Below are 26,549 nucleotides of genomic sequence, written 5' to 3'. Positions count from 1 at the left end.
AGATCATCTAAAAAGGATACTTTTATCCTAGTCAAAAGTCAGAGTTACCAGATGCCAAACTTAAGACATGTATATTTACCTATGCAAACAAGTATGTATATACATATAGTCATACATATACATTTATGTTTGGTTTATATATAATATTTGCATCTTTTTCAGTATTCCCACAAATTTTATTTTGTCATTCCATTTTCCTGAGAACATGTTGATTAATTGTAGAGCTATTACATTCAATGTAAATGAAATCTTAACTAAAAGAAAAAAGTATAATGGGAATATCTTGTAAAAGGTAAAATATTTCATAAAATACACTGTGTATTTGTTGTATGTTTAAGTTTTGACTCATTTAACAAAAAATGTAAATTATCCTTTCAAAAGATATTTGCAAAGAAAAGAAGATTTCCAGAGATTGCAAGAAATCCTTTTCAGCCTACGCAAAGTATATAACTTTCATCTTGCTTGGGCAGACTGCACAGGGAATAGCAGGAATACCTCTTTATATCCTTACAGTACCCTTTCTTGATGACAGCATTGACGAACACTCAATTGGTACTTACCTAGGCAAGTTATTTTTCCTTATTTTTATTGAGCTTCTATATTTTGCTGTGCATATCTAAACTGATATACAGGTGCTAATTATTGGCTTTTATAATAACACTAGTAGCCTGTTGCACAAAATTCGTGCATGAGGGGTGGGAGTGTCCCTCAGCCCAGCCTGCACCTTCTCCAATCTGGGACCCCACAGGGATTGGGCCTAAACCGGCAGTCGGACATCTCTTACAATCTGGGACTGCTGGCTCCTAACTGCTCACCTGCCTGCCTGCCTGATCGCCCCTAACCATTCTGCCTGCTGGCCTGGTTGCCCCCAACTTCCCCCCCTTCCAGCCTGATCATCCCTAACTGCCCCCCACCACCGCCAGCCTGATCGTGCCCAACTGCCCCTCCTGCTGGCCTGCTTGCCCTCAACTGCCCCCCCTCCCCCTGCCAGCCTGTGTGCCCCCAACTGCCCTCCCTTCCTGGCCTGATTGCCCCTAGCCTCCTCTGCCTCGGCCCTGCCACCAAGGCTTTGTCCAGAAGAATGTCCGGAAGGTCTCCCGGTCTAATTAGCATATTACTCTTTTATTAGTATAGATTGTAATAAATAGTAACTGGTATGTTTAACTTCAAAATCACATTGAGCCACTTAATTCTGAAAAGCTGCTTGAGATTTGGAATTGTAAACAAGTCATCTGAAGGCCACCCTAAAAGATATAGAGCAATAGAAAAAATACATTCTTAAGTAATTAAAACTATAATCTTTCCATATATATATATATCATATCAAATTATATAGGCTGCAGTTCATTTTTCTAGAAAAAAAATCTCAAAATAACCAGACTGAATTTCTTGAGTAGATGTATGTTTAAACTTATGGGATATGTGTAGGAAGTTGCTGTCATCATGTCCATAAGGGAAAATAAATGCCTCTTCAGTACTAGATTCAGTGTGGTGCTAAAATAGTGATCATTGTTCTAAGTTCTTTACATAAATTAACTCACTCATCTTTGAGAGGAGCTCTGATATTTTGAAGTTAATGAAAACAATCTCATTCATCTTTTCAAGGAAAGAAGTGATATGCTATTTAATTGACCACAGAGTAGTATCCTCAGTTCACAGTGTTTTATGCTAATGTATTCTGCAATAAGTAACGCTGGGGTTTATCTCAGAATAATCTGTACTTCCTTATATTACAATAGCTTCTAGTCCTAGTAGATCATCTATTTGTACATCTATTTAACTATCATATGTGAAAAAAATAAAGTTGTTTTTTATACTTATTGTGAAGGTGACATAAAAGATAATAGTATTTTGTGTCAAAATAATAATTTCCCTTCAGCGGTAAGGAAAGGCATGCCAATAAACTAAAATGTCTGATATTCATATATATGCTTTTAGAAAAAAAAAATGCTGTGATTTATTAGTCTTAGCTGAGGGTAGAAACAAATACATTTGTTTTACTTTTGGTTCTATGGAATAGCAATCAGAACTCACATATATGTACTGCAGAGAGAAGTTTACTTTATTGCCACCTCTTGTCACCCTGGCAGCTAATATGAAAGATGCAAAGGGGATGAGAATGTATCATTATAAAGTAGAATCTTGTGTTAGTACCACAAATTAAAGTGAAATATGGTGTATTTCATTTATATTAAATGCAAATACAGTGGGGCCTTGACTTACGAGTGTCCCGACCAACGAGTTTTTTGAGATACCAGCTGTCTCTCGGCCGATTTTTTGCATTGAGTTGATAGAGTAATTTGAGTTAATGAGCTCCTTAATGAGCTCCTTAAAAAGCTCGGTCTCAGAACAAATTAAACACGTAAGTCAAGGCCCCACTGTATATTTATATATACTACATTACATATATAGATGAAATAAGATACAGTGAATTATATAATTAAATTATCTGAGTTTCTCTAGTATATGCATTGGATATATGTATGATGGCTAATTTTATGTGTAAGCTTGGCTTAGTTTGGTCAAACACCAGTTTAGATGTTTCTGTGATATTTTTTAGATGTGGCTAACATTTACAATCAGTAGACTTTGAGTAAAGCAGATTACCCTCCACAGTGTGTGTAAACCTCATCCAATCAGTTGAGGCCTTTTAGAATAAAGACTGAGGTTTCCCAAAGAGAGAAATCTTTCTCCAAACTGCAACATAGAGAAACTCTGCCTGAGTCGCTCCAGCCTGCTGTACTGCCCTGTGGATTTCAGACTTATTTATAGCCTCAAGACTGTAATAATAATTCTTACCTGGATTTCAAATCTGCCAGCCTATCATACACATTTGCACTTGCCAGCCCCCACAGTTGCATAAGCCAATTCCTTAAAATCTCTCTTGCTCTCTAAATATCTTGTTTGTAAAAGTGCCAACAATAAAAAATTAAAAAAGGAAGTAGAAAAAATAATTTCCACTGAGAGATATTGATCAGAAAAACAGGAGATGGTCACCTGTGAATAAAAATAGTTCAGAAATCACTTCACACATACACACAAATCCATTTTGTTCTGTTTCTCTGGAGAACCCTGACTAATAAAGTATACTATGAAGCTTTAAGAAGGAATCCATTTTAGTGATGTAACTTTTATTTTCTTGTGACAGAGTTGGTTTATATAGTAGTTAGATGTCAATATTCATTTTATAGGCTTGATGGACGCTTCAGGAACAGTTGGATATGCTTTGGGTTATGCGATAGCAGCACCCCTGGTTACCACCTCTGAGAGAAGTACTTCTAATATAACGTAAGCCATTTTCTTTCCTTTATTGCCTACATTATGTAAAGTATTTATTCGATAGACACTTTAGCTTATAAATAGACTAGAGGCCCAGTGCATGAATTTGTGCACTGCTGGGGTCCTTTGGCCTGGCCAGTGATTGGGGCCAATCGGGGCCCTCTCACCCAGTCCAGATCGGGGCTGATGGTGGCCAGCCAGATCCAGGGCATGTCCAGTCCTCTCGCCCAGTCCCAAATGGCCGGACCCCAGCAGCAAGCTAATCTACTGGTCAGAGCGCCTGGCCCCTGGTGGTTAATGTGCATCATAGCAACTGGTCAAGCAGTTGACCAAATGGTCGACCGATCGGTCAGACACTTAGCATATTACACTTTTATTATATAGGATACAATTAATTTTTAATGACCATATTTTTAGAAAAATATATGTAAATGTGACTGATATGCACATATATGTACATATAAATACATCTACAATGTATATTTTTTACAGTACTGCTTGAAATAGAATTTAAAAGACATTACTTAGAATGACAAGCTGCTAACTAGTAATTCTGCATATAATTTTTTAAAATTTGTGGTAAAAAACATGTAACATAAACTTTATCATCCTAGCCACTCTTTAAATGTACAGGACAGTGTTAACTATATGCACTCTGTTGTGCAACAGATATCTAGATCTTTTTATCTTGCTAAACTGAAACTCTTTATCTGTTGCACAGCAACTTCCCTTTTTCCCTTTCTCCCCAGCCCCTGGCAATCATCATGCTATTTTCTGTTTCTAAGAGTTCGACTACTTTAGATATCTCATATATGTGGAATCATGCAGTATTTGTCTTTTTATGACTAACTTATTTCACTTAGCATAATGTCCTTAAGTTTTATTCATATTGTAGCATATGACAGAATTTTCTTCTTTATTCATTCTTCTGACAGTGGCCATTTAGTTTACTTCCTATTTGTGGCTATTGTGAATAATTCAGTTTCCATGAGTGTGCAAATATCTTTGAGATTCTATTTTCAATCCTTTGTGATATATACCCAGAAATGGAATTAAAAAAAAAAATCCTCACCCAAGGATATGCTTTTTTATTTTATTTTATTTTATTTTTTAGAGAGAGAAAGAGAGAGAGAGAGACATTGATTGGTTGCCTCTCAACTGCAGCCCAATCGGGACCGAACCCGCAACCTAGGTATAAGCCCTAACCAGGAATCAGACCCAGAGTAGGGGACACTCCAACCAACTGAGTCACAACAGCCAGGGACAGAAATGGGATTTTTAAAAGAAATCTCCAGCCCTAACTGGTTTGGCTCAGTGGATAGAGCATCAGCCTGCAGACTGAAGGGTCCCAGGTTCGATTCCAGTCAAGGGCATGTACCTTGGTTGAGGGTGCATCCCCAGTAGGGGGTGTGCAGGAGGCAGCTGATCGATGTATCTCTCTCATCGATGTTTCTAATTGCCTATCCCTCTCCCTTCCTCTCTGTAAAAAATCAATAAAGTATATAGTTTTTTAAAAAAGGAACCTCCATACTGTTATCCATAGTGGATGCACCGTTTCATATTCCCACCAGCAGTGCACAACGTTTCCAGTTTCTCAACATCTTTGCCAACACTGGTTATTTTCTGTTTTGTTTTGTTTTTTGGTAGTAGCCATCCTAACAGATGTGTTGTACATTTAAATTTAACTTCCAATTTCAATTTATTTTTGCCTATAATAGGAGGCATGGGCCAAGATTCTATTTTCTCTCAAAGAAATAGCTAATTGTACTAATGACATTTTGGATCATTTCCTTTTTAAAAAATTTTTATTTTTACTGATATTAAATACCATTTTTATCATACATTAAATTTCCCCGTAAATGAGTTTGTTTTTTTCTTCTCTCTTATCTGTCTAATCCATTTTCTGGCATTTTTCTATTTTAAAAAATAAATATTTTTTTATTGATTTTAGAGAAGGGAGAGGGAGAGAGAGACAGAAACATCAATGATGACAGAGAATCACTGATTGGTTGCCTCCTGCAAACAATCACAATGCAACCCAGGCATGTGCCTGACTGGGAATCAAACCTGTGACCTCCTGGTTCATAGGTCTACGCTCAACCACTGACCCACGCTGCTGGCTGGGCTTCTGACATATTTTTCTATTTAATGCCAATACTACAATATTTTAAATATAACTACTAAGTATAACTAGTGCCCGACCAATGTGGCTCAGAGGTTGAGTGTTGACCTATGAACCAGGAAGTTATGGTTTGATTCCGGTCAGGGCACATGCCTGGATTTTGGCTTGATCCCCAGTAGGGGGCCTGCAGAGGCAGCCAATCAATAAGTCTCTCTCATCATTGATGTTTCAATCTCTCCTCCCTCTCCCTTATTCTCTGAAATCAAGAAAAATATATAAAAAATAAATATAACTAGTTATGTTTAATAAGTAAAGCTTTATCATATAATTTGCTATTTGGATAAATAAGTCTCTACTCATTATTATTCATTAAAAATCATTTGCAAAATTACTATCCAGATAAATTTGATAATCTCAGGTTATAATCAAATCATTTTGATTTGACATACTTGAATTTATGTGTCAAATTGGGAATAACTGTTATCTTACTATGTAAGAATATGGTATATTGCTCTATTTTCTCAACCTTTCTTTTATGCCCTTCACTAAAGTTTTATGATTTTTATTTATTGAAGATATCTTATGAAGTTTATTCCTACTGATTTTATATATTCTGTTAGTGTTATGCATGGAATCTTTGTATTATGACATTTACTAATCATTTACTTTTAGTAGGAGACTATATTGATTTCTAAGTTTGTCTTATATCTGTTACTTTATTAAATTCTTTGCTTATACTTTGTAGTTTCTTTAAGTTTATTTTCCTTAATTTTTAAATACTCAGTTATTCACACGAATGTGTATAACTTTTATCATATTATATGTAATATAATGAATATAGTTAGAATACATAGGTGGGTTCAAAAGTAAAACAAATAAAATTTCTAAAAATTATAAAAATAAGAAAATTTGTACCCCTCGTGGCAATCTGGAGTTGAAACTTTCTAGGCATAGCATACCGTACAATGGAAATCAAGGTTGCAACCCTGTGTCATTGCGCTTTGGAATTGGTATCCCTGAGTATGTAGCAATGGATAAGGAGGTGGCCCACATTCATATAATTTGCTATTTGGATGCATAAGTCTCTACTCATTATTATTCATTAAAAATCAGGAGCTGTGTTTGCAAAATTACTTTCCAGATAAATTTGATCATCTCAGGTTACAATCAAATCATTTTGATTTGACATACTTGAAATCATGAGAGATAATGCCTATAAGCAAGCTACTCACCAGGTGTCTGTTGGCAGTAAAGTCACCTGTGAGAAACCAGCATCTCCAAAACTGTGGTTCCTAGGGTTGTGGGAATTTCCCCATGATGGCTGGTTGGACAAAGTCTTAAAGGTGTGCGAAACTGAAGACAGTGGCAGCTGTGTAGTAACCAACTTCCCTAAATCTCCTCTCTAAATTATACAAAATAACTTCACAACTATGAAAATTCTCCACAAGATTATAGTCGCAGTATCATGGAAGTCAAAGAATGCTGAAGTTGTAAACTATGATTAAAAAGAGAAAATTTAAAAATCCCAGCACAGGATCCTTCACACCCCCATCCCACTCTGTCCACTGTAAGGCTTTGTGGTTTACAAAGGTGGAGCAAGAAAAATTGCAGGTAAGAGAGGAGATAATGGCCAACAAAGGGTCCTGAGGTTGATTAGGTATGATCACTAGAAGGTAACTCACTCTTAGTCTGAGAGTTGAGAGAAGGGACTATAAGAAAGAGATTTCATAATAAATGTGATTTAAAGGGTTAATTGTGCAACTTAAAGGGGAGGTTTTCACTAAAGGCCTAGGGCTAGGTGCATGATTTAAAGGGGCAGGACTGATTTTAAAGGAGAGGTGAGATTTAAAGGTATAGTCTTCGAAATGCTTAGCTTCTGTTGAAGAAAGTTTTAAATATATCAAAGAATTACTCATCACCGCCTGAGTGGACAGGGGAGAAAAAAGAAAGGGAAAAATTTAGGGGCCTGCAAGACAAAAGGGAACTACATAATTGAAGGACTCACAACCATTCACTCTCAGCAAAGCAAACAACAAGGACAAATTAACAGAAAATGTTTCATTTCTCTCTTTATTTTTCTTTCTCTGTTAGATTATGGTTTTGTTTGTAATAAAATACACAAGCTAATTTTTTTCACTTTTCTCTGTTAGAGTTGGTGGCGGTGATAATAATGAACACTGGTTACATACTTGGTGGATTCGCTTTGTTTTCCTCACAGTTATGGCATGGTCTACATTAATAGCATTTTCATGCTTTCCACGGCATATAAAAGGTGACTATACTGATATAATTCATTTAATTAAAGGACTGTAGGTTCTTCATCCCACCCTCACCTCTCCTTTCCCCTCCCCCTCATTCTCCGAGTATGCTTGTACTACATTTCTCTCTGTCATGGATATACAGAGATGTGGGATAGTATTATCTGAACAAATGAAGCCTTGTGTGGCCAGATACTATTTTATTTATGTACCAGACTTTCATAAGTGAATACTTTTTGCTCCTTGTCATTTTTTTTGAAAAATGCTTTATATCTAAAGTTTATAAGTTTTCTTAAAGAAAGACATCTATTTATCTAGTATCCTATATAATAAAAGGCTAATATGCAAATTATCCCCTCAACTGGGAGTTCGACCAGGAGTTCCACCAGGGGGCAGGGCTGGCCAGCCAACCGCCCGCAGTCCCTCCCCCTAGCCAGCCCCCCAATCAGCCCCCCCCCCCCCAAATCAGTGCCAGGGCCAGCCGGACCCCACCCATGCACGAATTCGTGCACCAGGCCTCTAGTTATTTAATATATGTACTACCTCATAGAATTGTTGTAATTCTATATAATAAAAAGGTAATATGGAAATTGACCCTAACGGCAGAATTAACAGAAAAACTGCTGGACCAGTCACTATGAGGCACACTGACCACCTCTTGGTCCCTTTCCCTGGCCAACAGGCTTCGATCACCTGATGGCCACCTGTAGTCGAGGTGGGGCCAGCAAGTGAGTGGGAATAGCCAACCTCTTGGTCCATTCCCTCAGCTGTTAGGCACCGATCACCCGAAGGCAAATGGGGAACTGGGGGTGGGTGGTGGCGGGGGGTGGGGCTGGCTTGCAGCAGCTGGAGAAGATGGCTCGGATTGCAAGCCAGGCCTAGGGACCATACCCGCACACAAATGTCATGCGCTGAGCCTCTAGTATAAAATAAAAACTATTGAAATTCTTTTAAAAACAGAGAAATAAAATATTCTCTTTATAATAATACATTTTATTGGTACAAAATGTTTTATTAACATTAAAGACTATTATTTTATATTTTAGGACTGTACTGTCAAATAGTGTAGAACCTTACCACATGTGACTATTTAAATTTTAAACTAAATTAAATTAGAAATGCATTTACTCAGTCATAGGAGCTAGTTTCAAGTATTTAATGGCTAAGCTATTGTACAGTACAAAAATGGAAAATTTTCATTATAACAGAATGTTCTTTAGGAGGGTACTGTTAGAAGAATGTACCTTTTAGTTAATTAGATTGACTTCAGCTTGTTCAAAAATAGCTCACTTGGCATTCCAAGACAAACTATGTTTATTAGGATGTGTATATATGTTTTACATGTGTTTTATTTTTATTATTTTTTAATCTTTATTATTGAAAGTATTATAGGTGTCTCCCATTTTCTCCCCCATTGTTCCCCCCCACCCAGTTCCCACCTTTCACCACCCTATTGTCAGTGTCCATAGGTAATGCATATATGCATATAAATCTTTGGTTAATCTCTTCCCGCCCTTTCCTACCACCTTTCCTTTGAGATTCCTCAATCTGTTCCATGTCTGTATGTCTTTGGTTCTATTTTATTCATCAGTTTATTTTGTTCATTAGATTCCTTGTTCGTTTATTTTGATTTTTAGATTCAGTTGTTGATAGATATGTATTTATTGTCATGGTATTGTTCATATTTTTTATATATTTTTTTCTTCTTACTTGAACATGTCATAAGATTCTTTTGCTTGTTAACATATAGGTACAGGAAAGATAACATCTGGGAAACAAGAAATGCCTCAACTATTCAACAAAAAGTATAAAGATAAGGAATTTGGAACTAGTATCAGTGATTTATTTGCTTCTATTTGGGTAAAGTAAAATATTTAACTTGTTTTCCCTCCTGTTTACAACTTCACCCTTTAGTTTGCCTGCAGAATTATAGTTTTCACATGTAGATTTTATCAAGTCATTTCCCAGATTACTTGGTAGGTGAATTTCATACTCTTTTAGTGAGACTTTAAATACCCTTCACAATAGCATCAACTGAATTTTCCTTCCTTATTTCAGAATTTTACCCCTTCCTCCCCCACATTCCATCCACTTACTGTTTCATGGATGCGTTAGGTACTTTTGTAGTTCTATACCTTTTTAGATGTAAATCTCTCAACTTCAAATGTTCTTCTTTCACTTCTTCATTGGAAAAAACCTCTTTGTCAATCTTACCTTAATGAGTTTCTCCTTTAATGCTTTCGTAGGTATTTATTCAAAATATAATATAACATAACATGTTATATGGTATAAACATATACATAGTACTTTTTTTTATTAAATTAGTCTAATTCTTCTTAAAATAAATAGCTATGTTGTATAAAATCATAAGTTTTGTTTACTTGTTTTCATTTAAAAACAAAAGTGTTTATATTTTTATCAAATCATGAAACCTTTCTAGTAATGGTCTATATTTTATTCAGATTTTTATGCAGTTTTTACTTTTACAAAAATATTTCATGTATTTTGTATATTTCATGTATTTTAACAATATAGAAATAAATTAGGGAGTCCCAGCAATGGGATCCTGAGAAACACTGCAGTACAGAAGACTGGGATCTTAAGCCAGCCAAAGGAACACTTCACTTTTTCATTTTTATTTTATTTTATATTTTTATTACTTTGTTATCTCTTTTTTTCGTTGTTTTCCTGTTTTTGTTTGTTGCTTTATTTTCTATTTCTTTTCACATTATTTTTCCATCACTCTATTTTATTTTATTTTTATTTGCTATTTTTATACCATTTTTGAAATCAAATTTTTTGTAAATTTATTATTATTATTATTTCTTGTTCTCTTTCCTCTTATCCACCCATCCCCTTTCTACTTCCTCTATACTGAACTGAGATCCTCCCCATATTCATCCAACTCTTAACCTTATCTTCTATATATAAGCTCAGCATCTACAGATTCTGCCCCCACCCTCTTTGCTGGGGGTTTGGTGTTTGTATTTTTTCTTTTTCTTTTTTTTAATTATTATTATTACTTTTTGTTTGTTTATTTGTTTTGTTTGTTGGTTTATATATTGGTTCTGTGGTGTTTTCTTCCTTATTCTTTTCTCTCTTATCTTTTTCACTCTCTTCGATATCATTTATGCTCTCTTTTCTCGCCCCTAATTCTCTTTTCTCAGGTGGTCACTTATAGCAGGGTTATTATTGTCGTGAGTACATTCATGCTTTAGTCCCTTTGTGTTGTGTCTTGTCGAGGTGAATTTTATCCTGTCTGGCCAGGTGCTAGAGAATGAGCCAGACACCTGGAGAGGAAATTCCATCCACAAACGGGTCAATAACACCCCAGGCCCAACTACAGAGGCAGGAAGAAGGCAGCAGTGAGGGAGAGCGTGAGACAGTGAGGGACCAAAAGAGGAGTGTGTGGTCATGTGGGATGTGTGTGTATGTGAGTGAGGCACAGATAGATCCCACAGGGCCTTTGGGGTCAGGCTAAATAGGTTCGCCTAATGAGGCAGCCACTGCTACCGTGTAAGCAGTTCCAGGAGGCCGGCTCATCCTCAGAAGCCTAGCGTTTTTAAGGGGAGAGCTGTTGTAACTGGGAGCCAGGCCTCACCCCCACCCAGGGTGCCCTCAGATAACACCTGGGACTCTACAGACACCCCTGCCAGGGACCTACTACCTCGGCTGTGGTCCCATGGTCAATGAGTCTCCAGCCACCCTGGGCACAGGCTCCTGTGAGTTCTGAAGCATGCTCCCCTCTGACCGGCCCAACGCCTTAGCCCGGGGCACTGCAACCACATAAGCCACAGACATGTGAGCAGCCTGCCCCGTCTGAGAAGCAGCAGCCACATGAGCAACCTGCCCACGATTGAGGAGCGGCAGCCCCACGCAGCCTGCCCCCATCCAAGGAGCAGCAGCTGCGCAGCCCACACTCTTCTCCTATCTGAGGAGCAGTAGGTGTGCAAGAAACCTGCCCCCATCCAAGGAGCAACAGCCATGAAAGCAGCCCGTCCCCCATACGAGGAGCAGCAGCGGTGTGAGCAGCCCATACCCACAGGAGGAACAGCATCATCACAAGCAGCCCACTCCCATTCAAGGAGCAGTAGCCGCCCGAGCAGCCTACCCAAGTCCGAGGAGCAGCAGCCATGCAAGGAGACCACCCACATCTGAGGAGCGGCAGCCCTGTGCAGTCCACACTGGTCCAAGGAGCAGCAGACACATGCAGCCTGCACCTGTTAGATGAGCAGCAGCTGAGTGAGCGGCCTGTCCCCATCCGAGGAGCAGCAGACACACGTGCAGCTTGTTCCCACCCAAAGAGAAGCAGCCATGCAAGCAGCCCATCCCCCGTCCGAGGAGCAGCAGCCATGCGAGCAGACAGCCTCCGTACCAGGAGCAGCAGCCGCATGTGCAGCTCACTCCGGCCCAAGGAGCAGCAGCCTCCCGAGCAGCTCGCACCTGTCCAATGAGTAGCAGCCACACAAACAGATAGACTGACCACATCTGAGGAGTGGCAGCCCTGCAGAGCCCACACTTGTCCAAGGGGCAGCAGCCACATGCAGTCTGCACCTGTCCGACGAGCAGCAGCTGGGTGAGCATCCCACCCCCATATGAGGAGCAGTGGCTGCTCAAGCAGCCCACACCTGTACGAGGAGCAGTAGCCCTGTAAGCAACCTGCCCCTGTCCAAACAGCAGCAGCCTCATGAGCAGCCCGCCCCATCTGAGGAACAGCAGGAGCATGCAGCCAGCTCCAATCCAAGGAGCAGCAGCCATGTGAGCAGTCCGTTCCCATCCGAGAAGCAGAAGCCACGTGAACAGCCCGCTACTGTCCAAGGAGCAACAGCTGCATCTCAGCCTGCTCCCACCTGAAGAGCAGCAGCCTCTTGGTCAGCCCACCCCTGTCCAAGGAACAGCTGCTGTGTGAGCAGCCTCACCTACCAGCCAGAGAAGATACCACTGCTATGAACAGCACCCACCAGAGGAGCCGCTGCCAACTGAGGATCAGCCACTACTGTAATCACTTGAAGAGCAACTGCAGCCCAAGGAAGCACTGCTACCCAAGGAGCAGCCCTTGCACGACTAGACATCTAGATCAGTCGGTGAGACCAAAAATGGGGAGACAAAGAAACCCCCAAAGGAAAGAAATGGCAGAATTGCCAGAAAACTGGCTAAGTGAAACAGAGGCATGCAATATCTCAGAAAAAGAATTCAGAATAAACGGCCTAGAGTGCATAAACCAGTTGGAGGAAAAAATAAACAACTTATGTAAGAGTCAACAAGAAATGGATGAAAAAAATCAATAACTTATGTAAGAATCAAGAAGAAATGAAGCCCTGACTGATTTGGCTCAGTGGATAGAGCGTCAGCCTGCGGACTGAAGGGTCCGAGGTTCGATTCCCGTCAAGAGCATATACCTTGGTTTCAGGCACATCCCCAGTGGGGAGTGCGCAGGAGGCAGCTGAATCATTGTTTCTCTTTCATCGATGTTTCTAACTCTCTATCCTTCTCTTTCTCCCTTCCTCTCTTTAAAAAAATCAATAAAAAATATATATATAATAAAGAAGAAATGCAGAGTGATATAGCTGCAATAAAAAACACCATGGTAAAAAAAAAAAAAAAAAACACCAAGATGGCGGCATAGGTAAACACCGGAAATTGCTGCCTCCCACTACAACTTCAAAAATACAATGAAAAGACAAAATGGACATCATCCAGAACTACAGGGAGGCTGGCTGAGTGGAAATTCTACAACTAGAAGGAAAGAGAAAAGCACACTGAGACTGAGAGGAGCTGCAGAAGTAAAGTGCAGAGGTACAGAGGCTCGAGCACGCGCGAGGAAAGGGGCTGGCACCTGAGGCCGCAGCTGTCTTTTTGAATTGGGAGGGAGTCACAAGCTCCCGACTGCTCTGAACTCTGGTTCAGGAAGTCTCTGGGGACCCAGGACTCATACCGGGAGAAACTGGACTGTCTGACAGCAGGCAGAACTCGGAACTTGAGGGTGGCTTTCCCTCAGAGGTGCTTGCAGCAATTATCGGGATGCTGAGAGGCACGGCCCCTTAGGGAAGAGCTAAGGATCAGCGATAGCTGCTTGCTCCGCCCTATTGATTCCTTGAGACCCCGCCCCACCCAGGCTGCAGCAGAGGCTTTTGCATATGAATTCCCTGGCCCTTTGCAATCTCAAAATTACCTAACAAATTGCAGCTGGGCCAGACAGACCCAGAACTTCCAAGAGGAGGACCAAAGCCTCACAGCAGCTTGCATTGCTTCACAGCTGGGCCTCATCTGGGCACCTCCAAACTCCAAAAAAGGAAGGGGAATCTGCAGATCTCTTTGTAGCTCCTGCTGGGTTACCTCAGGCAGAGGCTAAATTAGCACCTCCTTAGATCCAAGAGCCAGTGTACACAGTGGTCAGAGTGGGACCATCCAGATTACAACTCCTTAGATCCATAAGGGACACACTCAGGGGGCAGACTCAGTGAGCAACAAAGCCCTACTGAAGCAAGTCTTGCCCCAGAAGGGTGTCTTCAGCACAGAAGTTCTGCCACTGCAGACACAGCTGATTCTCACAGCCAATTGGCCTGGAGGTCAATTCCTCCCAGTGATACCAACAACAATCAAGGCATAACTACAACAAGACTGTGCACAAAGCCCACAAAGAGGTGCACCAAGAGTGTCCATCTTAGGTAACTGGGGAGGCTGAGCCACTGGGCCCTATAGGACACCTAGCACACAAAACCACTCTGCCAACAAAGGGAAGCATAAAAAATGCAGAGACAAACAAACAGGTCACAAATGACAGAAATGGAGGAAAGCAAACAACTGGATATAGAGTTCAAAACCACACTTATAAGGTTTTTCAAGAATTTTCTGGAAACCGCCAATAAATTTAGTGAGACCCTGGAGGATATGAAAAAAGACCAACTAGAAATTAAGCATACACTGACTGAAATAAAGAATAATATACAGAGATCCAACAGCAGACAAGAGGATCCCAAGAATCAAGTCAAAGATTTGATTACGAAGAAACAAAAAATACCCAACCTAAAAAGCAAAAAGAAAAAAGAATCCAAAAATATGAAGGTAGTGTAAGGAGCCTCTGGGACAGCTTCAAGCGTACCAACATCAGAATTATAGGGGTGCCAGAAGAATAGAGAGGGCAAGATATTGAAAACCTATTTGAAGAAATAATGACAGAAAACTTCCCCTACCTGGTGAAAGAAATAGACTTCCAAGTCCAGGAAGCGCAGAGAACCCCAAACAAATGGAATTCAAAGAGGACCACACCAAGACACATCATCATTAAAATGCCAAGAGCAAAAGACAAAGAGAGAATCTCAAAAGCAGCAAGAGAAAAAAAATCAGTTACCTACAAGGGCGTACCCATACGACTGTCAGCTGATTTCTCACCAGAAACCATGCAGGCCAGAAGAGAGTGGCAAGAAATATTCAAAGTGATGAATAGCAAGAACCTACAACCAAGATTACTTTATTCAGCAAAGCTATCATTCAGAATTGAAGGTCAGATAAAGAGCTTCACAGATAAGGAAAAGCTAAAGGAGTTCATCTCCACCAAACCAGCATTATATGAAATGCTGAAAGGTATTCTTTAAGAAGAGGAAGAAGAAAAAGGAACTCTTACCATTTGCCACAGCATGGATAGAACTGGAGGTCATTATGCTAAGTCAAATAAACCAGTCAGAGAAGGATAAATACCACATGATCTCACTCATTTGTAGAATATAATGAACAACATAAACTGATGAACAAGGACTGATCCAGAGACAGAGAGGCATTGATTGGACTGTCGGGCCTTGGAGGGAAGGTAGGGGAGGGTGGGGGTAAGGGGGAAAGATCAACCAAAGGACTTATACGCAAGCATATAGGCCTAACCAATGGACATGGACAACGGGGGCGGGGGGCGTTGAGGGCATGAGCGGGGTGGGGGTGGGGGGTAGGGGGTAACATGGGAATAAGGACACGTATGTAATATCTTAATCAATAACAAATATAATTAAAAAAAACACCATGGTAAGTTTCAACAATAGACTAGGAGAAGCGGAGGACCAAATTAGTGAATTAGAAGACAGGGAATCAAAACACACCCAAGCTAAACTGCAATTGGGAAAAAAAAATTAAGACAGGAGGATAGCCTAAGGGAGCTATGGGACAACATGAAATGAAGCAACATACAAATAATAGGGGTGCCAGAACAACAGCAAGAGAAACAAGGATTAGAAAACCTATTTGAAGAAATAATGTCAGAAAACTTCCCTGCGATGGGGAAGAAAAAAGTCACACAAGCACAGAGAGTCCCATGCAAGATGAACCCAAAAAGACCCACACCAAGACACATCATAATTACCATGGCAAATGTTCAGGACTAAGAGAGAATCTTAAAGGCTGCAAGAGAGAGACAGAAAGTTACATACAAGGGATCTCCCATTAGATTATCAAATGATTTCTCAACAGAAACACATCAGGCCAGGAAAGAATGGTCTGAAATTTACAAAGTGATGCAAAGCAAGGGACTGAATCCAAGAATACTCTATCCAGCAAGGCTATCATTCAAAATTGAAGGGGAAATAAGAAGCTTCACAGACAAAAAAAGGCTAAGGGAGTTTATCACCACCAAGCCAGCAATGCAAGAAATGCTAAAGGCAATGGTATAAATAGAAGAAATAAAAAGCTAAGAAAGAATACAGGCACAAAAATATAAATGGCTACAAACAAGTACCTTTCAATAATAACTTTAAACGTAAATGGACTAAATGGTCCAATCAAAAGACATCAAGTGGCTGAATGGATAAAAGAACATGACCCATATATTTGCTGTCTACAAGAGACCCACCTCAGAATAAGGGACTCACACAGACTGAAAGTGAAGGGATGGAAAAATATCTTTCAGGCAAATGGAAATGAAATAAAAGCTGGCATAGCAATACTTATATCAGACAAAATAGACCTCAAAGAGAAGGCCATAACAAGAGATAAGGAAGGCCACTTCATAATACTAAAGGGATTGATACAGCAAGAGGATATAACCCTGATAAACATATATGCACCCAATGTAGGAGCACCCAAATACATAAAAAAGACTCCTTGAAGACATCAAGAGAGAGATCGACAACAATACAATCATAGTAGGGGACTATAATACACCACTGACATCACTGGATAAATCCTCTAGACAAAAAATCGGCAAAGAAACAGCAATCCTAAATGACTCACTAGATCAGATGGACTTAATTGATATCTTGAGAACACTTCACCCCAAAGCAACGAAATATACATTCTTCTCAAGGGCTCATGGGACAGATTCAAAAATAGACCACATATTGGGTCACAAACAAAGTCTCCCAAAATTCAAGAAGATTGAAATCATACCAAGCATCTTCTCAGACCACGATGGCATAATAGTAGAAATAAACTACAATAAAAACAATCCAAAATACTCAAACACTTGGAAGCTGAATAGCATGCTATTAAATATTGATTGGGTTACCAATGAGATCAAAGAAGAAATGAAAAACATCCTGGAAACTAATGACAATGAAAACACAACAATCCAAAACCTATGGGACACAATGAAAGCAGTCCTGAGAGGGAAGTTTATAGCTCTACAGGCCTATCCCAAAAAACAAGAAAAAATGGTAGTAAACCATCTAACTCTACAACTCAAATAATTAGAAAGAGAGCAACAAGAAAACCCCAGAGTGAGCAGAAGGAAGGAGATAATAAAGATTAGAGCAGAAATAAATGACATAGAGACCAAAAAAACAATACAGAAAATCAATGAAACCAAGAGCTGGTTCTTTGAAAGGATAAACAAGATTGACAAACCTCTAGCCAGGCTCACCAAGAAGCAAAGAGAGAGGACCCAAATAAACAAAATCAGAAATGATAGAGGTGAAATAACAAGAGACCCCACAGAAATACAAATGATTGTTAAAAAATACTATGGACAGCTCTACTCCAACAAACTAGACAACCTGGAGGAAATGGACAAATTCCTGGAAAAATACAACATTCCAAAACTCAATCAGGAAGAATCTAAAAATCTCAACAGGCCAATAACTATGGAAGAAATTGAAGCAGTCATCAAAAAGCTTCCAGCAAACAAAAGCCCAGGGCCAGATGGCTTCACAGGGGAGTTTTACCAAACATTCAAGGAAGAACTAAAACCTATCCTCCTCAGACTACTAGAAAAAATTCAAGAGGAAGGAACACTTCCAAGCTCATTCTATGAAGCCAGCATCACCCTAATACCAAACCAGACAAAGGCAACACAATGAAAGAGAATTACAGGCCAATATCCCTCATGAACATAGATGCCAAAATCCTCAACAAAATCCTAGCAAATCAGATCCAGCAGTACATCAGAAAGATCATACACCATGACCAAGTAGGATTTATCCCAGGGATGCAAGGATGGTACAATATCCGCAAATCAATAAACGTGATACATCACATAAACAAATTGAAAGGAAATAAACCACATAGTCATATCAATTGATGCAGAAAAAGTGTTTGACAAAATTCAACACCCATTTTGATAAAAACTCTCAGCAAGGTGGGAATAGAAGGATCATACCTCAACATAATAAAAGCCATATATGACAAGCGCACAGCCAACATCATACTCAATGGGCAAAAACTAACACCATTTCCCCTAAGAACAGGAACAAGACAGGGATGCCCACTCTCACCACTCCTGTTTGACTTAGTACTGGAAGTACTAGCCATTGCAATTAGACAAGAAGAAGAAATAAAAGGCATCCAAATTAGAAAAGAAGAAGGAAAACTGTCCTTATTTGCAGATGACATGATATTATACATACAAAACTCTAAAGACTCCATCAAAAAAAATTAGACTTAATAAATGAATTCGGCAGTGTAGCAGGATACAAAATTAATGCCAAGAAATCTATGGCATTTCTATACACCAATAGTGAACTTACAGAAAGAGAGACTAAAAAAAAAAAATCCTATTTACCATCGCACCAAAAAAATTAAGCTACCTAGGAATAAACTTAACTAAAGAGGTAAAAGGTCTCTACTGAGAAAACTACAGGACGTTGAAAAAAGAGATAGAGGAAGACATAAACAGATGGAAGAACATGCCGTCTTCATGGATTGGTAGAATCAACATCATTAAAATGTCCATACTATCCAAAGCAATCTATAAATTCAATGCACTTCCCACTAAAATACCAGCAGCATATTTCACAGATGTAGAACGAACTCTCCAAAAATTCATCTGGAATAAAAAAAGACCCCGAATAGCTGCAGCAATCCTGAGAAAGAAGAACAAAGTACTTGGGATCTCAATACCAGATATCAAGCTGTATTACAAAGCCACTGTTCTCAAAACTGCCTGGTACTGGCACAAGAATAGGCATATAGATCAATGGAATAGAATAGAGAGCCCAGAAATCGGCCCAAACCAATATGCTCAATTAATAGTTGACAAAGGAGGCAAGAACATGCAATGGAGTCAAGATAGTCTCTTCAATAAATGAAAGAAAAATACCATATGATCTCACTCATGTATGGATAATAAAGACCCTTATAAACTGATGAGCAAAAATAGATACAGAGGCAGAGCAGCATTGAAAAGACTGTCAAACTACAGCGGGAAGTTCAGGGAGGGTTGGTGGGTGGGGGGAGGGGGGATTAGAGATCAACCAAAGGATTTGTATGCATGCATATAAGCATAACCAATGGACACAAGACACTGGGAGGTACGGGAGGCGAGGGGAATGTCAAGTGGGAAAATGAAAAGAAGACATATGTATTACTCTTTGTAATACTTTAAGCAATAAAACAAAATATATTAAAAAATAAATATAAAAAAAGAAAAATAAATTAGGTATAGCTTCTTTCACACTGTTAAAAAGTATTTTCAGAAAATTTAAATGTGAATGTTTTAAGTCTTTTGTAGGACAAATTTCATGCAAGAAATAAAACCAAGTCAGTTTCAATACTTCTCTCTTGGAAAGAGAGTGCTTTGATTATTATTAGGATACAAAATAATAATAATAAGATATATATATATACATATATATGTGTATATATATATATATATATATATATATACACACACATATATAATCAGTGATGGCAAACCTATGACACACGTGTCAGAGGTGACACACAAACTAATTTTTTTGGTTGATTTTTCTTTGTTAAGTGGCATTTAAATACATAAAATAAATATCAAAAATGTAAGTCTTTGTTTTCCTATGGTTGCAAAAATCAAAAAATTTATATATGTGACACAGCGCCAGAGTTAAGCTAGAGTTTTTTAAAATTCTAACACACTGAGCTCAAAAGGTTCACCATCACTGTTCTACACTGTCTTCAGTCTTTGCTCCGCACCTATGTATGCAAATTAACCGCCATCTTCGTTGGGTTAATTTGCATACTCGCTCAGATTGGCTGGTGGGCGTAGCGGGGGATGGTCAATTTGCATGTTTCTCTTTTATTAGTGTAGATTCTCTCGAGTAAAATTATAGACTCTTAAGTGCAATCCTAGTGATTTTCCCTTAGTGCTGCTTAAATTTTCTTTTTTTTAATTAAATCTTTATTGTTCAGATTATTACAGTTGTTCCTCTTTTTTCCCCCATAGCTCCCCTCCACCTCGTTCCCACCCCTCCCTCTGCCCTCACCCCCCCACACTGTCCTCATACATAGGTGCATGATTTTTGTCCAGTCTCTTCCCGCATCCCCCACACCCCTTTCTTCCCCAAGAATAGTCAGTCTACTCCCTTTCTTTGCCCCTGATTCTATTATAATCAACAGTTTATTCTGTTCATCAGATTATTTATTCACTTGATTTTTAGATTCACTTGTTATAGATGTGTATTTGTTGTTCATAATTTGTATCTTTACCTTTTTCTTCCTCTTCTTAAAGGATACCTTTCAGCATTTCATATAATACTGGTTTGGTGGTGATGAACTCCTTTAGCTTTTCCTTATCTGTGAAGCTCTTTATCTGACCTTCAATTCTGAATGATAGCTTTGCTGGATAAAGTAGTCTTGGTTGTAGGTTCTTGCTATTCATCACTTTGAATATTTCTTGCCACTCCCTCTGGCCTGCAAAGTTTCTGTTGAGAAATCACCTGACAGTCGTATGGGTACTGTCTTTCTCTTGCTGCTCTTAAGATTCTCTCTTTGTCTTTTGCTCTTGGCATTTTAATTATGATGTGTCTTGGTGTGGTCCTCTTTGGATTCCTTTTGTTTGGGGTTCTCTGCGCTTCCTGGACTTGGAAGTCTATTTCTTTCACCAGGTAGGGGAAGTTTTCTGTCATGATTTCTTCAAATAGGTTTTCAATATCTTGCTCTCTCTCTCTTCTTCTGGCACCCCTATAATTCAGATGTTAGTACGCTTGAAGCTGTCCCTGAGGCTCCTTACACTATCTTCGTATTTTTGGATTCTTTTTTCTTTTTGCTTTTCTGGTTGGGTGTTTTTTGCTTCTTCATATTTCAAATCTTTGACTTGATTCTTGCAATCCTCTAGTCTGCTGTTGAAACTCTGCATAATATCCTTTATTTCAGTCAGTGTAAGCTTAATTTCTAGTTGGTCCTTTTTCATAACCTCGAGGGTCTCACTAGATTTCTTGAGGGTCTCACAACATTTATCGGCAGTCTCACCAGACCTTTTGAGGGTCTTACTCATTGGCAGTTTCTAGAAAGTTCTTGGAAAACCTTAAAAGTGTGGTTTGGAACTCTATATCCAGTACTTTGCTTTCTTCCATTTCTGTCATTTGTGTCCTGTTTCTTTGTCTCTGCATTTTTTTATGCCTCGCTGTGTTGATAGAGTGGCTTTCTGAGCTAGGTGTCCTACAGGGCCCTGTGGCTCAGCCTCCCCAATTACCTGAGGTGGACACTCTTGGTGCACCCCTTGTGGGCTTTGTTTACAGTCTTGTTGTAGTTAAGCCTTGATGTTGTAGGTATCACTTGGAGGAATTAACCTTCAGGCTAATTGGCTGTGAGAATCAGCTGTGTCTATGGTGGGAGAACTTCTGTGCTGAAAACACTCTTATGGGGTAAGACTTGCTTCAGTGTGGCTTTTGTGCTGAGTCTGCCCCCTGAGTGTGTCCCTTATGGATCTGAGGAGTTGTAATTTGGCTCTTGGATTTAAGGAGGTGCTAATTTAGCCTCTGCCTGAGGTTACCCAGCAGGAGTTATGAAGAGATCTGCAGATTCCCCTTCCTTTTTTGGAGTTTGGAGGTGCCCAGATGAGGCCCAGCTGTGAAGCAATGCAAGCTGCTGTGGGGCTTTGGGCCTTCTCTTGGAAGTTCTGGGTCTGTCTGGCCCAGCTGCAATTTGTTAGGTAATTTTCAGATTGCAAAGGGCCAGGCCTTTCATATGCAAAAGCTTCTGCCACAGCTTGGGTGGGATCAACAGGGTGGAGCAAACAGCTATGGCTGATCCTCAGCCCTGCCCTAAGAGGCCCCGAGTCTCAGTGTCCCGGTAATCGCTGCAAGCACCTCTTGAGAGAAAGCCTCCCTCGAGTTCTGAGTTCTGCCCGCTGCCAGACAGTCCAGTTTCTCCCCGTATGAGTCTGGGTCCCCAGAGACTTCCCAGAACTGGAGTTCAGAGCAGTCGGGGGCTTGAGACTCCCTCCCAATTCAAAAAAACAGCCGAGTACTCAGTTGCCAGCCCTTGCCGCGTGCGCCTCTGTACCTCTGCACTTTACTTCCGCACCTCCTCTGAGTCTCAGTGCTTTTCTCTTTCCTTCTAGTTGTAGAATTTCCACTCAGCCAGCCTTCCTGTGGTTCTGGATGATGTCCATTTTGTCTTTTAGTTGTATTTTGAATTTATTGTGGGAGGCAGCAATTTCCGGTGTTTACCTATGCTGTCATCTTGGTTTTTCCCTGCTTCAATTTTCTTTGTCTATTTTTTAGAAAATGAAAATATTTGCTAAGAAAAAAATAAAGTTAAGGGAAATTTTAATTTCCCTAGTTAATGAGATCTATTTTTTTTTCTCAATCTTTCTGGCAAACTACCAGACCCACAAATAAAAATTACAGGCAGTATGGAGATCAAATTACAAATAAAAATAGTTCAAACACTACATGTTTGAACCACTATCAGTCTTTCATGGTATGTGTAGATTGGTGAATTGTAATTTTCTGTTCGAATTTGTATATATATATTTTTTCAATTTGCATTGGGAAAGGTTAAATTTTTGTGGATTGGTTATTAACATATGAATAGGGATATTGATTCTTAGGTAACAAAATAAAATAATCCACATGTAACATTTCTATTTCAGATTCTTCTGACGACTCCAATGTTTGTATGTTTAGCTCTGACCAGAGCTTCAGACTTTTTACTTATGATTGGAGCTTCTGTATTTTTGCCTAAATATATAGAAAATCAGTTTATATTAACAACTAGTCAGGCAACTACACTTTCAGGTAACTTTTATGCTCATTGTAATTAATTTGGAAACTTTTATGTAAAATTTTATATGGTATTTATAAAATATTTCAAAAAGGGAAATTAGATTTTAAATACCTAAATACCGTTTGCTCAAATTTTAAAAAATGAGCACTTTGCCATCAATACATCAGCATTTTTTAACATATAAAATTTTGTAAGACTTCTGCACCCTTCCCTTACCCCATACATTTTTCTCCCTCCCCATAGATAACCACTCTTCTAAAGTTAGAGTGTATCCTTTCCCCATGTTTGTGTATTTTCAGTGCCTATGTCCCTATCCATATACAATCTATTTTTAATATTCATGTATCATTTTGTACATATTCTTCTGTTACTGTCATTGAAATTATGCTCATCAGATTGATGTTGATCTCTGTCTATTTAATTAATTTTAATTGTTCTATATGATTCTATTTTATTAACTTGCTACTATTTATCTATCTGTTGTCATACTAATGGACATGAAATTGCCTCCGACCCTTTCTCTCTTTCAAACAGTACACTAACAATAGGCTTGTATATGTCTTCTTGTGCAAATTTTTAAAAGTTGAAAAGCCTTTGGGTTTAGCTATTGAAAGGTAATTGCCTGCATATATCTTCAGTTTCACTGGCTATTGACAATTGGCTCTCCAAAAGAGGTTACAAGTGGAATTATATGTTTTCAGGTACAAGCATTAATGGTGAAGTGGTAAATGTAATCACTTATTTTATGTAAAAAATAGTAAAAAGTATATCCATTGGGGAAATTTTTATTAATAGTAAAAGAAGCAAGAAAGGAAAGAACATAAAACATGTGGGACAAATGAAAAAGAAACATTAAGATGTGAGAAAACACTATCAGCCTATTATTGAGTAGAGTTTGTGATAGAGGGCACAACATTGTCAGACTGCAAATCGTATAAAAATTAAAAACATCATACAGTTTTTAAGGGCCATAATGACAACTTTTTCCATGAGTATCTACGTTGTTTGCCAGCATGATTAATCTAATTGGCAGTGATTGACACTAAATCCATTCAACTTGTTTCATACAGTATGTGATTAAAGCTGATCTCAGCAGGGACACCAAGCAATAGGATAAGGCTACCTGCCATAACGGCCTTAACCATGATGGCAAGGTTCTGTACTCAGCCAGCTAAATAAATCTCTTGGCCCTCAGGGTCTACCTTAGGAAACCAGATGGCTTTCTCTGTAAGTTTCTGTGTTGACCTTTCCACTTAGCCTGAGGTATTAATCCAGGTTTAACAGAATGTAATAGCTATTGCATACATTTTACCTTGGTCTGCAGGGATGAAGCTTTGGGCAATTCCATTATCCACAAATAACAATGCTGATGAGTGACAGTCCAAACAGAGTGCTTTCCAGGGATGAGGTGGAGTCATGGATTAGTTCAACTAAGACCAGGGACAAATTTTATAGAACCTTTTCTAATTTGATTACTCTTATTGTAGAGAGAACTGTTATGTGCGTGTAATTAATATTTCAGTCATCTCTCCAGAAAGCTCCCCTGAATAACCAAGAGGAACTTTATTTAAGAGAGATTTCCATTGTCTTCTGAGGGCTGTATGATCTATTGGAGGTATTTCTTTGAGAACTTAAAAGTCCCATATGAACATGCCTATCACTTAAATATTACCCTTTCCAGTTGACAAAAAAGGCTTGTCAAATAGTTAGTTATGAATCTGAGTTGGTCTGTCCCAAAATGAGAATATCAAAGCCTCCATTGGTCAGGGCTTCAGTTTTGATAGGAAGCAATAATAAACCAAGAGTTGCTTTTCAAATGGAAAGGTTTCAGGGAGTCAATGAGTCCTATACGCAAAGAGATACTTTCGAGTGGAGGCTGCCTCCCTTTTCCAAAGGCTCCAGCACACTTAATCATCAGTCATGAGGACCTGTAGATCAAGTGGGTTAGTAGGTTTGTGCTACCTCAAAGTAGGGAGTGTGCCAGAGCTTGCTTATTAGCTTCCAATGTAAGTCTTTGGATTACGCTCCCTGTAGGTTAGCTGATATAAAAGACCAAGTAGAATGCCCAAGTGAGTCATCTATGTCTCCAGTACTCAGAGTCCAAAGTGATTCTAGGCTGCCTTTTCATTGGGGGGAAGGGAGACAACTACTTTTCCTAAACTTCCAGAGGGATTGGATATTGTGAATCTGTCTTCTCAGGTTTTGGGGCATCATCAGTCACCCTTGCTAATGAAGGTGTGATAACACCAAAGTTATAGCCGTTGAGTCTGTGGCTTCTGACCCTCTGGCCAACCGAATGTTATTTATCAGTGAAAGTTTTGGGCATCAGAGGGTAGTGGTAGTGACAATAAATGCTTGTGGTAATTGCCAGAAGAGTTTAGGTATCCCTGAGGGAGTACTGCAAATGCGTATTTGTGGCCTTGCAACATGAATGAAAATTGGTCTTTATCTTTGGGTGCTAAAATAACCCAGCTATTGCCATTTCACCTTAACAAACAATTATGCACTCCACTCCATAATCACCCAAACGAATTAGCTAAACTTCTGATTATTCACCAGTTTGTGTCCATAGTGGTTATAAAATTCCCTCCTTTCACAGTCAGTGTGATTGCACACCTCTGTAACCTGTTGTCTGAAATCAGGAGGAATCCTCTGTCCAACCAGGATGTATCTTAGTAATAGTTGTTACCATGGGCAAATCAGAGGCTAATGATCAGGTTGGTGAGGAAGTCCTTTTGCCCAGAGGCGAGTTAATACCTACCATGGCACCTTCTGTGGTACTGTCTTTTTAAGTCTACTTCAGCATGCAGCCACCTTCCCAATTCTTCATCACTAACAGGCAATAATCAGCATGTTCACTACTGATTCCCAGTACTTCTGTCAAGTCCTGTTACTTGGTCTATGAGGCTGTCATTCTTCATCTTGCATAAGGCCATATTTCTGTCAGCATCCCATCTTTGTCACCATAAGTACTAAGATCTGTTAAGGGTTTGAATTCTACTCTCTTTGAAAGCTAACAGGTTAGTCTATCATAATGTCATAGATGCTAGCAGAAGGCATAAGTCTCCGTGGTCAGAGATGAAGGGAAGTTTGTGACTTACAGCAATAGCAATAGCTGGAGTATTTCCGTGTGTGTGTGTGTGTGTGTGTGTGTGTGTGTGTGTGTGAGTTTTCTGAGCCCCAATCCCACAGGATGATGTGAAGGAGAGCCAGTGACGTCTGCACACACATGGGTTGCATTACAGGAGTGGATTGCATTGCATTCCTTGAGCTTAGGGAACCCAAATACTTTATAATGGATAGTAATCATGCATGCCTGTTGATCCAGAGGGAGATGGTAACTTTTATTATATTCGACAGCACACCTGTCTTCTCTTAGTTCCAGAGGGGATGCTATCTCTGTCTTCCAAAACTGGAAGCAAACCTGCCCTCACTCTGGAGGAGGACAATACCTCTGTTATCTAAGGCTGTTCACTATACAAAGATCCTTG

The 26,549-nt window shown here is 39.3% G+C and overlaps 1 protein-coding gene across 1 annotated transcript in view; it reads left to right on the top strand.

Moving 5' to 3' along the window:
• The window catches only part of LOC308518511 (solute carrier organic anion transporter family member 6A1-like), a gene marked incomplete at both ends in the record, with an annotated part of 54,635 nt that overhangs the window by 10,701 nt on the left and 17,385 nt on the right, over nucleotides 1-26,549 (top strand). Inside the window, one exon of the mRNA XM_081090256.1 lies at nucleotides 22,925-23,069. Coding sequence (XP_080946382.1) covers nucleotides 22,925-23,069 — 145 coding nt within the window. The remainder of the gene's footprint in view (nucleotides 1-22,924; nucleotides 23,070-26,549) is intronic.

This window comes from Myotis nattereri (genome assembly GCF_964212035.1).
Source record: "Myotis nattereri genome assembly, chromosome: 4".
NCBI lineage: Eukaryota > Metazoa > Chordata > Mammalia > Chiroptera > Vespertilionidae > Myotis > Myotis nattereri.
The sequence above is the reverse complement of the archived record's forward strand: the minus strand, read 5'-3'. Positions and strand labels throughout refer to the sequence as shown.